This window comes from Cyprinodon tularosa, unplaced genomic scaffold (genome assembly GCF_016077235.1).
Source record: "Cyprinodon tularosa strain WSP-4 unplaced genomic scaffold, ASM1607723v1 ctg30, whole genome shotgun sequence".
In the NCBI taxonomy this organism is placed as follows: Eukaryota; Metazoa; Chordata; class Actinopteri; order Cyprinodontiformes; family Cyprinodontidae; genus Cyprinodon; species Cyprinodon tularosa.
In genome coordinates, this window is record NW_024039008.1 from 901,782 (window position 1) to 915,211 (window position 13,430).

General features: G+C 38.4%; 1 protein-coding gene across 1 annotated transcript; it reads right to left on the reverse strand.

Moving 5' to 3' along the window:
- Positions 1 to 4,380: 4,380 nt before the first annotated feature.
- Positions 4,381 to 13,183, reverse strand: naprt (nicotinate phosphoribosyltransferase). Its single transcript, XM_038291585.1, has 13 exons — positions 12,829 to 13,183; positions 10,970 to 11,097; positions 10,820 to 10,902; positions 9,791 to 9,921; positions 9,589 to 9,704; positions 9,227 to 9,423; positions 7,925 to 8,065; positions 7,726 to 7,810; positions 7,572 to 7,652; positions 7,390 to 7,492; positions 6,062 to 6,219; positions 4,658 to 4,765; positions 4,381 to 4,536 (listed from the first exon to the last, which is right to left on the reverse strand). Exons 1-13 carry the CDS (start codon positions 13,073 to 13,075, stop codon positions 4,450 to 4,452), a joined length of 1,665 nt encoding a protein of 554 aa, XP_038147513.1. The 5' UTR covers positions 13,076 to 13,183; the 3' UTR covers positions 4,381 to 4,449.
- Between the last annotated feature and the right edge of the window lie 247 nt (positions 13,184 to 13,430).

Sequence of the window (13,430 nt, forward strand, 5' to 3'; positions counted from 1 at the left end):
CTCATGTGACACAGACATTTACAGAGGTTTATAAATGATTTAAATAGTAGAGTAAACTTTCAGACTGAATAGAGTGTTCAAAAGCAGAAGGAGGCTGGAGCAGGAAATCCATAGAGAGATAAATCCCTTTTGATGAAGAGAGTTTAGAAGAAAGTGGGGGCTCGCTCTAGGTTTACAAATGGTTTCTAAAATCCTTCCTCACCTCTGGTCATGACATTTACAGAAAGAACAACATCCTGGATAAAAGCTTAAACAAGCTTATCTATGGGAAGCCAGTTATCCCCTCAGAGGTACGGTGAGCAGTTAAACCATTCAAGGAGGATCTCAGAGTAGAGCCTCCATTCCTCTGCAACGAGGGGAGTCAGCTGAGGTGGTTTGAGCTTCTGCTCTAGAAGCACACTAGACGCGAGGTATCTCAGGCATGTCCCACAAGGAGAAGGCCCTTTGGATGTCCCAAGACAAAATGCAGGGACTAGCAGTCTGCTAACAATAAAAAAAAAATATTTGCTTGGTAAACCAAACATTGGAGCCATATTAGCCATAACACTAAAATGTTCTTAATGTATAGGAATAGTACAGAATCATACCATAAAATAAGAAAAGAGAATTTTGAGGTAATCTGAAAGGATATTGCTTATCAGGGCAAGATGAGTTTTTTCCTCTTTCCCTTAAGGGGGCTAAAGTTTTTTTGTTTTTTTTATCTTAGATCTTTTTTGTGGGGTATTTATTGTTTTATAGGAGTTTAAATGTCTGATCAGATCACTTAAAAAAAAAGATCTAATTTTAATCACAATGTGACTTTAATTGCATACTTGGCATATAATGGACATAAATGACTAAAAACCGTGAGAAAAATGAAATAATCATGTGGCCTTCATGGAACATTAAAAATGTTCAACAGAGCCTAACGTTGAGAGAACGCTCCCTGAACAGTCTTTGAAGATTACAGCAATTGCAAATTTTTTACTGTAGAAAATCTTCTAAGGGTTTTAAATCTTTTATGGTTATTGTCAGAATCCCATTGATATCTTTAAAGGAGTTTAAGGTATCATTCCCTTAATGTTCCCTGACAGTTACATAGTTTAAGACCCAGAAATTGAAATATTAGAGATTCTTTGGGGAGGATTCTCTGAACAACAATAAACTAGATTATAGGGCTTTTCTTAACAGAGTTTGCATGTTCTCCATCTACATGTTTGGGTTCTCTCTTGAACTCATGCATGCATCCTTGTCAGATTAATTGGTTATTATTATTAACACTTTTCTTAAAAACATAAAACATAAAATGTACCTTTTCATACAACTAGCTGTAAGAGTAAAAATATAAATTTCTTAGTACTCCACAGGACAAAAACAATTGGTTTCAGTTACCCCTCCATCTAATTCCTTCTCACTTATCCCGAGGGTAAGAGGCTGGGTATATCCTGGACGGGTCACAAGTTCATTCTAGGGCAACATCGAGACACACAACCTTGAAATAACAAATGAACCTTAGAGTCATGGAAGCCTGAGTATAAGCAAAGAACCTGCATAGAGAACATGCAGAAAAACCACAAGTCAGGATTTAAACCCAGGGACATTTTGCTGCAAGGCAACAGTGCAACACATTCTGTGCATTTGCTAGAGCTGTTTTATGACAACAAAGCTTCTTCATTTCACTACTGCTACTTAACTTAAATATGGGTCAGTATGTATGTCTCCCAGCATCTACTCCATTGTGAGAAGGCTATAAAACAGCAGAAACGTGAAATATGTGAGCGCTAACTGATCCATCTCAGGGGGATGAGATGGTCATGGATGATATCATGTCCTCTCCATGTCTAATCGGCACCATATGTCCACTCAGCCTATCTGAGCTTGTACTGCTGTTGGACAAGCAGGCAACCAATCAGAGTGGATTCCAACTTTTTCTTACAGAGGAAACAGCGAGGTGGAGAATATAATGTTGGTGCTGAGAGGGACAAAGGAGACAGATTTTATCAAAAGCATGATTTAAATACACAGATCTGTTAACCTCTGTCATGAAGCTAAAGTTACATTTCACAAAAGTAGAAATGGATGAATCTGATAAATATAATGTGAGATATTAGACTACATTTATAAGACAATTCAAGTTAACAGTAACTTCGTCCTACCACCAGAGGGACACAAAGTGCCTTTGGAAAGTTGATAGTTGAAGATGTGGATGAAATTTGAGAGAAAACAGAAAAAAATGTAAAATATTGTCATATAGGATCAAAAACATGATTTCAGAGAATTTCAGAGTTCCTATTTTCAATTCCTCAAGAAATGCAGATTCACTAACTGAAGGAGTTCTTAGTTTCCTGTCTCATGCCCTTTCAAGCTGCTTTTTTGAAACAATAATTAAGAAATAAAAGTCATAAAAGTCCACAATGAAGTTGTATACTTAGAAGATTTTCATGAAATTTTTTTCCAAGGTTTCTCTTCAGATGTCACAACTAAATAAATCATCCTTCTAATTAGGAACAGAGCAATGCAAAGGGTTGGATTTTTCTGAAGTTATTTGTTCTGCTCACTGACCTGAGCTGATAGTTCTTCCTTTCTGCATTTATTACAACCTTCCTTCATGAGTCACGACACAGCTAAGTTTTTTTTTATTTTTTCTTCTTTAATACATAAGTAGCTTTTTCTTTTGTAAAGCTGGTACTGTTTTCCCTTCTATTTTTAAGTCGTAGGGAAGTCATATTTAAATGTCAAATAATTCTGGCTTAAACATGTATATAAATGGAATCTTTATCAAACTATATTGCCCCAAAATTTTAGAAAATTTCTATATAAAATTTCAGCTGTCCATAGCATTCCTTGACAGTGTTGTTTCTAAGTCACTTATTTAGTGCTACTTGGTCTCAATGTAATTTCCCATTGGGAACCTACTAGCACTAAGTTCCTAACCGGTTATCAAGATGCTTCCAAGACAAAGCATCTTGGAATCCCCCTTGATAATTGACCGATCACGTTCACTTTATTCACTCGTGTAAAGTCGGGTACCACTCGGGAGAATTCAGAACTGCAATGGTTGGAACAGCCTTTTCCCTACAGCTTTAAGCTTTAGACAAAAAGAAGCTGAGTATCTCCTTAACTGTTCATTAAAAAGGCCCAGTCAGCCTCAGCAGATGGCCGCTCACACTGAACCTGGTTCTGCTGGTTTCTTCCTGTTAAAAGGGAGTTTTTCCTCTCCACTGTTGCTACAAGTATGCTTTGTGTGAGGGATTGCCTTCGAATCAGTGAGTCCATGCAATCAACAGGTTTTCCTTAGATAGAAAACTTTGAACCAATCTGACTAAATGTTCTGGTTCAGTTGTCTCTTTAAAATGCCTTCTGAATTTGTGCTATATAAATAAACTGAATTTAATTGAATTTTAAAGAACCCTATATTATAAAATAATGATATAAAGAAAGAAAATCAACAGAAATTGGTTATTTTTTTTCATTTCGATCTCTATATGATTGATCCCTTTGTGGCCTATTGAACTATTAACAATAACAGCATATAATCATCCACTGCATCACTTTTACATGACCAACCAAATCAATGCATGGCCAACCACCTTCATTTTCCGTCCCTGAACACATATGCAAATTACAAAAATACTGAAATACAAATCAGTTGATATCCATGAATAATAATGGCACCTACTGTATTATTATAAATCACTAACATTGACTGATACTGACGTAAATGCAAACATATTGATCTTGACCTGTGAAAAACCAACATCAATCTGAAAAAAAAAGTTTTCAAAACATATTTTTAAAATTGTATAAATGCTGTTTAAAAGACAAACTTGTGTAGTTTAGCTAAATATCAACACAGGGTTATTACTGTATATATAGTTGTAATTAATAAAAGCTTATTTGTGAGATTAAAAGTATATTTTTTAAACAAACTTTTGCTGCCAAGCAGGTGTTAAACATAATTGTATTAAGTTTATGTCCATGTCAACATAGTAGGAAGTCTGACTCAGAGTTTATACACACACATATCGATATTTTCTTGCGTAAAGCATGCAGCAAGCTGTGCTGCATGTGACTCTACTCTTTGCCATGCAGGTCATTTCAAGGCCAAATACTTTATGTAATTGAGTAAAGTTGGAAGGTGATCACTTTAAAAATCTAATGCAAACAACAGAGTGAAAAGTTTCTGAAGGCAAACAATGGGAGTATTGAAAACACTTGACACAGTTACACCAACATTTTAGATTCTTTGCCTGATTTTTGTAAAAAAAAAATGCATGCAAGAACAGATTGCATCAAAAATCACTAATTATATCTACCAATGAATGAAATAATTTGTTTACCTTCTCAGATGACCCCCCCAACACGCTATAGAGACAATAAACACTAATGACAGATTTTTGCTTCAGCAGAAGCACATTTTATTCGGAGGCACTTGACTGAAATAAAAACAAAAAAAACAACAACAAATTTTTAGTTGGCTAGCAGGAAGTTGCTGTCATTGCTGCTGCCTTTTTGGAGCTCTGTGACCAAGTTGTGCAGTTTTTCTGAGAGCGCCACCTGGTGAGAGAAAAAAACAAAGTTTTAAAGTTTTTGAATATAGAAATCGCTTCAGAGTCTGCTATGTGACAAAGGAAATCTAAGCAGGGCTACATCTGATGCAGACAAGATTCAAACTCACCATGTATGTGTCAGGCTCCTGCAGCTTCTTATGCCGGGGGTGCAAAGTCTGCAGGGAGCTCTGGACCTTTGCTCTAGTTTCTGCAGCGCTGCACAGAGGCTCTGTGACCTAGAATAAGGGAAACCGATTAGGTTCCTCCTCAGAATGGCTTTGCAACAATTAATGATGATAATAACTGTATTGTATCAATTGTTTGATTATATTAATCCAGATGATAAAAGATTTACGAACAGATTTAATAACGATCATAAATATAGCAGTAAACATAGATTATGATAAGATGATCAAATCTCATTAATGACAGAAAAATTTAACTGTAAATTGAATATTTTCTGGTTTGTGCATGCAGATGACTTGGTAAACTTTGCTCAATCCAAGAGCAGGATTCAAACATCTTCTTTCATGAATTCCAGGTTTTAATTCTGTACTAATGTTTGTGAAATAATAACAGATTTAATTGTCTTTGCACAGGCTTTAAATCTGGATTCTGCACAAATGTCAGCCTGCAAGGTAGATCGGACAAACAGGTGCAAGAATTTGAATTAGAGCAGATTTTTTAATTCAACATTTATCTAACCAGGGGGAGTTGTGTAAATAATATTCGATACACCAGCTAGACAAATCCTCTTTAGCATATCAATTCAGAGACAGAAGTGGCCCTCCAATAGCTCTCTAATGTTATTTAGTTCTAGTTGGGCAGGACAACATACAAATGTAACAATAAGGCCAATTGTGGGAATCTTATAGAAAAAGCTTGAACAGCCTAAATCTGGACAGTTGGGTAGATTGATTTCACTGCCACAAGCACCATCATCCACTGTTCATAGAACCACGTGGACAAGGGATCATTTAGGAAACCTTTGTCAGGTTTACAGGGGTGGATAATCTGGGTCAAGAAAGTTAAAAGTCTGTACCCAGATTAGATCCAATGTTTGCATTTTCTGCTCAACAACACAGACTGGGAGCTAATCACCTGGTTAATTAATCAAGATGAAGGGAAACTAGCAAGGGTTTTAATTCCTGGACCTGGATCTACCTTACATCACTGCGCAAAAACTGTAACCTTGTATAAATATCAGGTTTGAGGATAAGTATTCAGGTGTTTTTTAGAGAGAAAGAACCATCCAGCATGTCCCTGTGATGGTAATGAGCTGAAGCAGTGTTCCTGGCAAGGCTTATTTCTTCTTCTACAAATGTGAAGTAGGAAGATCCAGAAGATCCATCATTTTCAGTCACTTTAATGTATTTCTACCAAGACGATGGCAAACATGCTTTGCAATCCCAGGACATGCCTTAGGAGGAGGATACTGTATAAATACTGGACTGGTTTGAGTGGTTCCCATCAGAGAATGTTTGGGAAGACTTGTCATTAATTATTTTTGGAAAGTGTTGTACTAAACCAACCTGTCCTCCTATGAAGACTTCCTTTCGCAGACAGGTCACCTGAGATGGAGTGACTGAAACAGGCAAATTATCGCCCCCTAGAGGATAGCAAGTGAATGTACACCCCACCTCAGGAGGGGGCTCCACTTTAAGACACAGTAAGTCCAGAAAAGGATGACCTGCAGCGTAAAAAAAAAAAAAAAGAGAGAAACAGTCAGATGAGATTGGCACAAGGCTTTAAAAAATAATTCCATTCGTTGTCACTGTTCACCACAGCAGAGCACAGTGGCAGCACCAGAGGAGTATGAGTGGAGGTAGGTGCAAGGTCCAATGGAATTTGACCCATCGAATGATAGTAATATAAAGTATTTACTCATCCCAGGCTATAATGTCTAAACATTGTGAAATGCATAAGACTAAACGTTTATCATACAAATAAACTGCATAATATTTAGCTGCTTCTAATGACAAATATACCTTAAGATCACGCGAAGTACCATTTGCTATCCATTCTTGATGTTTAGTAATACATTTATTTATTTAAGCTGAGAAGGAAGAAATATTTTATCCAAGAATCCACCAAAAAATATTGGCAAAACTTTTCAGGGATTGGTAAGACTGACGGCAAAATAATAACCAATCTCTGGTTTATATAATATTACATGTTATCCATATTTTTGAGAAAAAAAATAAAAGAGTTAACTACTGGTACATTAGTGATCAGTTGCTGTGGTTCATTTAGAAGCTGCAGAAATAAGAAACAATGGGATGATCTTTGGGTCATTTTAAACTGTTTATCTACTTTAGAATTCTTGGTGCTTATGCTGCAACGATCTGATTTTTTTTTTTTTTTTTGACATCATGATGCAAATCCACCTATAGGCTGCCAGATAGGATCCCTACTGCTTTCTATCTGAGCTTTAGGTGTAATTGTAGCTCAGGTGAAAGTCCCTCTGCTTACCCTTGGCATGCTTATAAGCATAAACCTCAACCTCCTGTCTTGCTCGTTTAATATAATTGATTAGCTATAACTTACAATCACTTTCTTGCTGCTTGCAGATAGTGCTTGTTCAGAATATTCATAATTCGACCAACCAAACTGCACATTAAAGGAGCAACAGTATGTATTTTACTAATAATGGGGAATACAAAGTTTGACTGACATGAGAGCAGACAGATCATAAAAATCTGCCGCTATATGATCTGTCTTTGAATCTATAAAAAAACAAATCCCAAAACATGGATCAATAATCATCAACAGTAATAGGAAAGCAGCCCCCTCCTGCCGCCGTAGTTTGCAGAGAGAGAAAGATGTAGGTCAGAGCTGGAGTATACCCGCTGAATCTCACCGTCAGCATCTAACAATCGGTACACGGCCTTCCTCCCTGCAACTGTGGTCTTCTTTGGTTCCTCACTGATCTTCATCCTCGGTCTTCCTCTCACCTCCACCAGCTTGGAACACAAACATCACAGTACAGATCTCAACACGACTAAGCCCTCTGAACGTCTCCATTTCTGGTTTAAATAGTACCTTGTATACGCAGCCAAGAGATGGCTGTTTGGTGCAGGTGACCAGATGTGTTCCAACACCGACCACGTCGATCTCATTCGCCTGAAGCCAAGAAATCACTAAAAATGAGGAACTTTTAAAAAGCAGATATTTAGCAGCAGGATGCTTTGGTCACCTTCTTGTTGAGTTCAGTCATGCTCTCCTCTGAGATGTTGTTTGTTCCTACGATGATCAGAGAATTAAAAGCTGATACGGAAAACCTGCAGATGTGAAACAAAAAAGAGGGAAGCAATGGATCCCCTAAAAGGATTTAAATCACATCAAACAACAACAACAAAAAAACTACACATGAACGCATCATGCAACTCACTCACTGCTCGCTGCAGAGAGTAAAAACCCGACGAACTTCAATGGACTGGCTGCAGAGGTCTCCGCTGTCCAGACGGACCCCCACAGGCTTGTAACCCAGTTCACACAGCGTCAAGGCCACAGCACAGAAGTTTAACAGCCCACTACTGATAGACACACAGGGTAAAAAAACTTCAATTTTTTCAGTTGTTTTACAAAGTATGGTCAAATATTCTCAGGCAGACAGTTTATATTTAGAGCGCTTCAACTAGGGACAGAATTCAGGGTTCTGAACCATTTTTTCAGAATATTTTTAGCATGTCCATCCTCCATCTTTTACTGCTCTGATTCCTTTACATACAAAAAAAAAGATCAACTACCCTTCGGCATCAATACAATATTTCTGAAAAAAGTTGAATAGAATATGCAAAATGCCAGAAACATGGAGGGACAGAGGCACGGGTGGTTCTAGACAGGGACCAAAGGGGGCCAGTGCCCCTGTAGACCATGTACTACTACTGAAGACAAAATACTCAAAGAAATTCTAATCATGGTATGTGCTGGAACAGACATGGTTACTGATAAGTTCTTGGAATCTATTTCATTTTTTTCCTTTACAAATTCTGTTTTACTAATTATTTAAAAAACAATAAGGTGATATCTTTGGTGATATTTAGATAGGATCCCAGTTTTCATCTGCTAAATGTTTTTTTCAAGACAACAACGACAACAACAAAAATTCACAAATTTTTACTGGTGAATTCATCAGTTTTTCTTGAGTTCTAATTCAGATTTCATAGAAAACTGTAATTTTAACTTAAATTAGGTCAAAAATATGTAAAATTCCTAAATTATTAATGTATATTGACCTAATAATACATAGAATTTTAATTATACCTAATTGAATAGAAATTTCATTTCATGCAGCTATCTTATAATATATTTGAATCACTTGTCCCCTTTTTTTTTTTCATGCTTTTCTGGGCCCCCATGGAAACACGCGGGCCCCCTCCTGGCCCCCTGGTATATTTTTGTCTAGAACCGCCAATGGAGAGAGGAAAGAGAATCTACAAGGAAAGAAGAGCGGACAAAAAGAACTATAAGATCTAAGAAAAAACAAGCATGAAACAAGAAAGCCTATTATCTTTGGATGCATCCCTGCTGTCACACAATTTGAATGAAAAACGGTTAAAGATAATGGTCTTTGAAAAAGTCGCTGATACCAGTGTCAAAAGTTACAGGACACGAGGACTGGGATTGTCGAACAGGAGGTTTGTAGCTAGGTGCAATAATAATGACTAATGGTCACAGTCAAGTTTCCAGCTTACCATTCCACGCTGTAGCTGTCAATTACAGGCAGGAAGTTATGAGGGTAGGCGATGGCATAGGAGAGAAAAGCCGCAAGCTCGCCCTCACGGATTTTTCCAGGCTCTGCTTCAAGAAGCTCACAGACTCGCCTTAACCAGCCTTTGGTCAGAGATATCACATCGACTGGATCAGGGTCTCCATTGGCTGTAACAAGCGTCTGAGTCGAAACAAATACAGCAGTGGCACAAAACGAGCAAAGATTAATCAGAGGAACTTTAATACAATTCAATTGGACAAAAGGAACCCTTTCTGAATGGTTTGATGATTGATTGCTTAATTAGCTTAGGTGATTTAAAGCTATGAGGAGGGGACATGTACCTACCTGTGGCCAAACCTCCTCTAAAGAACTGAAGGAAGTGACATAAGAATGTGCGATTGTCCCGGCAACAGGAATCCCAAAAAGGAAACCGGCCTGAACATTACTGGTGAGATCAAACCCTGGAAAACAGACCGCTGGGTGAGTCCTAGTAGTTGTTGGTTTTTGAAAGGACGGGTACAGAGAAGGGACCGGCGTGTCCAATTACCTCCGATGTGTGTGTAGCGTGAGGCTGTGAGACCCCCATCTGGTCCCTGGGCGCGGCGGAGCCCCATCTCCAGCAGCTTCCTCTTGTGTCCGGCTGCCAGGCGGAAACGAGCCGCATTACTGCACACCAGACTGAACAGAGGATAGAACGAGGAAGGAAGGAAGGAAGGAAGGAAGGAAGGAAGGAAGGAAGGAAGGAAGGAAGGAAGGAAGGAAGGAAGGAAGGAAGGAAGGAAGGAAGGAAGGAAGGAAGGAAGGAAGGAAGGAAGGAAGGATGGTTTTATGGATGGATGGCTGATGGATAGATGGATGGATAATGGATGGGTGGATGAATGAATGATGGATAGTTGATTTTAGGGGTGGATGAATAATTGATAGATGGATGGATGAATGAATGAATTAATGAATGAATGAATGGATGAATGACTGGATGGATGGATGGATGGATGGATTGTTTTATGGATGGATGAATAATGGATAGATGGATGGATAATGGATGGGTGGATGGATGAATGAATGGGTGGATGGATGACTGGATGGATGGATGGTTTTATGGATGGATGAATAATGGATAGATGGATGGATAATTGATGGATGATGCATGGGTGGATTGATGAATGAATAAATGATGGATGAATGAATGAATGAATTAATGGATGATGGATAGGTGGATGAGCAGATGAATGAATGATGGAAGGATTGTTTTATGGCTGGATGGATGATGGATTGATGGATGAATGAATGAATGAATGAATAAATTAATGAATGAATGAAGCGATGGATGGATGGATGGATGGATGGATGAATGGATGGATGGATGGATGGATGAATGGATGAATGAATTAATGAATTAATAAATGATGAAAGGATGGTTTTATGGCTGGATGGATGATGGATAGATAATGGATGGATGGGTGGATGAATGAATGAATGAATGAATGAATGAATGAATGAATGATGGTTTTATGGCTGAATGAATGGATGGATGAATGATTGATGGATGGATTAATGGATGGTTGGATGTCTTTACCTTGCATAATTAACCAGACACAGTAGACTGGTCTCCAGCAGCTGGACCACAGCCAGCGGTCCCTCCACCTCCATCAGAGGCACCTGTAGGTGTGAGAAACCCGTTAGCTCTGATTCCCCCTACCGCTGTGTTTTCAGGACCTAAACCCACCCTGGCGAACACCACAGAGCCCTCTGGGACGGAGCGCAGTGTCACAGCTGAACAGTCGAGGCCTCTAAGGAAGTCGAAGAAGGCGGGGTCGGTGTTGGGAGGGAGGACAGTGCGCAGGAACTCCACATCTGTATCCACAAAAACAGCTGGAGCTTCAGTACGACCTTCTCAGCCTAAATCACGTGCTCTTATACAAATATGGGTGATCTGGCATAAAACTGAATCAAAGGTGCAGGCAGCTAAACTAAACCAACAGGAAACTGTTGCTTTGCAAAAGTATTTATACCTTTTGATATTTTTTTACACTTAACATCACAAGTCCATTGCATATAACTGGGATTAAATATGATACAGCCAAACAGGTAGTGAAAATGAAATTGAAAGTTAAGTTCTTCTTTCTACTCTGTGCATTTTTTTTTTTTTTTGCATGCTTTCTAGGGAAGAATTTCCCCTTCATATAACTAGATTTAACTGGTACTTAGGGTCAGGATAAGCAGAGTGACTAAATTAAACCAAAATCAAGATAAGCTCCTAATAAGGTAAGGATTATAATCTTGGTTTTGTTTATTTGTACAGCCTGGTTATAAAGCATTAATAACAAAAGACAAACTAAAGTAAGAGGAGTTTTTGAGCAATTAAAGCTATTAGAACAAGATTGAATATATTTAGACAATGTTAACTTTTCAATGAGTCCTTTGTTTGTTTTGTTTTGTTTATTTAATCCTTCAATTATAACCCCCATTCTTTCCAGTGATCCCTGGTTTACTTTCTATCGGATTAAAACAACAGATTATTGTTTTGGGAGGTCATTTGGTTGTAATAAGCCTGTAAAACCAGGTGTGGTTTGATTTAGTGAGTTTTCTAAAGCCTTCAGCAGTGGTATTTATGCAGAGACACTCATTGACCTCAAACGGTGCGCTGTGGGTCTCTTATCTACGGAAGAGGATTAGGGCCACTGAAAAAAACAAAAAAAGGTAACTGATTTTTAAATTTTATTTCAGTATCAAACGAGAAAAAAGTCAGAATTTTGACTTTTTTCTCAGAATTCTGACTTTAATCTCAGAATTTTGGATCTTAATGTAGATGGGCACCATGAAGGAAGAGATGCGGGAGCACTCAGCTTTACTGAAAGATGCGCGTTGTTTGGGAGGGACTGTAACATATCGGAGAAAAAATGACAAAATAAGGCAACATTTTACGTGATGCTATTTCGTTAATGGAGAAGCAGAAGGTCATTAAAAAAAGAGAGCTACTGTAGTCTCTAAAACAGACATGGCTACAGCTTGAAACCAACATGTATGTTAGCTGTCAGAATTCTGAGAAAAAAAGTCAGAATTCAGAGATTAAAGTCAGAAATTTGAGGAAAAAAAGTCAGAATTCAGAGATTAAAGTCAGAATTCTGAGAAAAAAAGTCAGAATTCAGAGATTAAAGTCAGAATTCAGAGATTAAAGTCAAAGTGCTGAGAAAAAAGTCAGAATTCTGAGATTAAAGTCAGAATTCAGAGGTTAAAGTCAGAATTCTGAGATTTAAGTCAGTATTCGGAGAAAAAAAGTCAGAATTCAGAGATTAAAGTCAGAATACTGAGATTAAAGTCAGAATTCTGATTTGTTTCCCACCCCATATTAAACTGAAACATATTTAATAATCAGTTAACTTTTTTTTTTTTCAGTGGCCCTAATCCTCTTCCGTACCTATCAGTCTGAACATTCTTCTGGGTTTTTAAGTTAAAGGTCAAAATCTGCATAAACTTTGCTCCGGATATCTCGTTTCCTAACGCCGGGAGAGTTGCACACTCCGGATTCAGAACCGTGGAGGTTCAGATGTTCTGGAAACATTAAAGTAAAGAAGCAGAACTGACCTCCGTCTGTGAGGCGAAAGCTCCGTAGGAACAGGAGGCAGTCCTGCAGCCCAGCGAACAGCGAGAAGCCTCCGCCGAAGGGGTTTTCTCTGAAGAACAGCTCGAAGACAGCGGGCTCCTGGTGCCGGTCGGCCCGCCAGTAAGCGTAGGCCATGGTGAACTGGTAGAGGTCGGTGAGCAGAGGAGGGAACCGGTCCCGGACGGAGCGCTCCAAGAGCCCGCATGACTGAGCGGACAGAGCTGCCATGTTCTCCAGCAGGCAGGCAGAGCTGCTGCTACTGCTGGGATATCTGGGACTTGCAGTTCTATAAACACCCACTGATCCCTGCACCTGCAACACTACTTTATACCCAAGAGTATTTAAAATGTATATTAAACTACTTTAACACAAATAGGTGGTTATTCCCTTTATTGAGATAGAATACTTTAAAATGTATCTCACCTGTAAATGGAAACAACCTCTTTGAGCACGTGACAAAAATATCCTTAACCTTTTCATGTCATGTAACTTCTCCATTTGCTGTTTACAAGACTTTTATTCTGAAATGAGTTATTCAATTATTTGATTTCACAAAAAATATGAAAAACACAATATAAAAAGC

Coding starts and splice junctions, on each gene's coding strand:
- naprt (XM_038291585.1), bottom strand. CDS start 13,075: ATGGCAGCTCTGTCCGCTCAGTCATGCGGGCTCTTGGAGCGCTCCGTC. Junction 9,922..10,819: donor TGTCTGGTTAATTATGCAAG/GTAAAGACATCC, acceptor TCCTCTGTTCAG/TCTGGTGTGCAGTAATGCGG. Junction 4,766..6,061: donor AAGTCTTCATAGGAGGACAG/GTTGGTTTAGTA, acceptor CCCTTATTCTAG/GTCACAGAGCCTCTGTGCAG.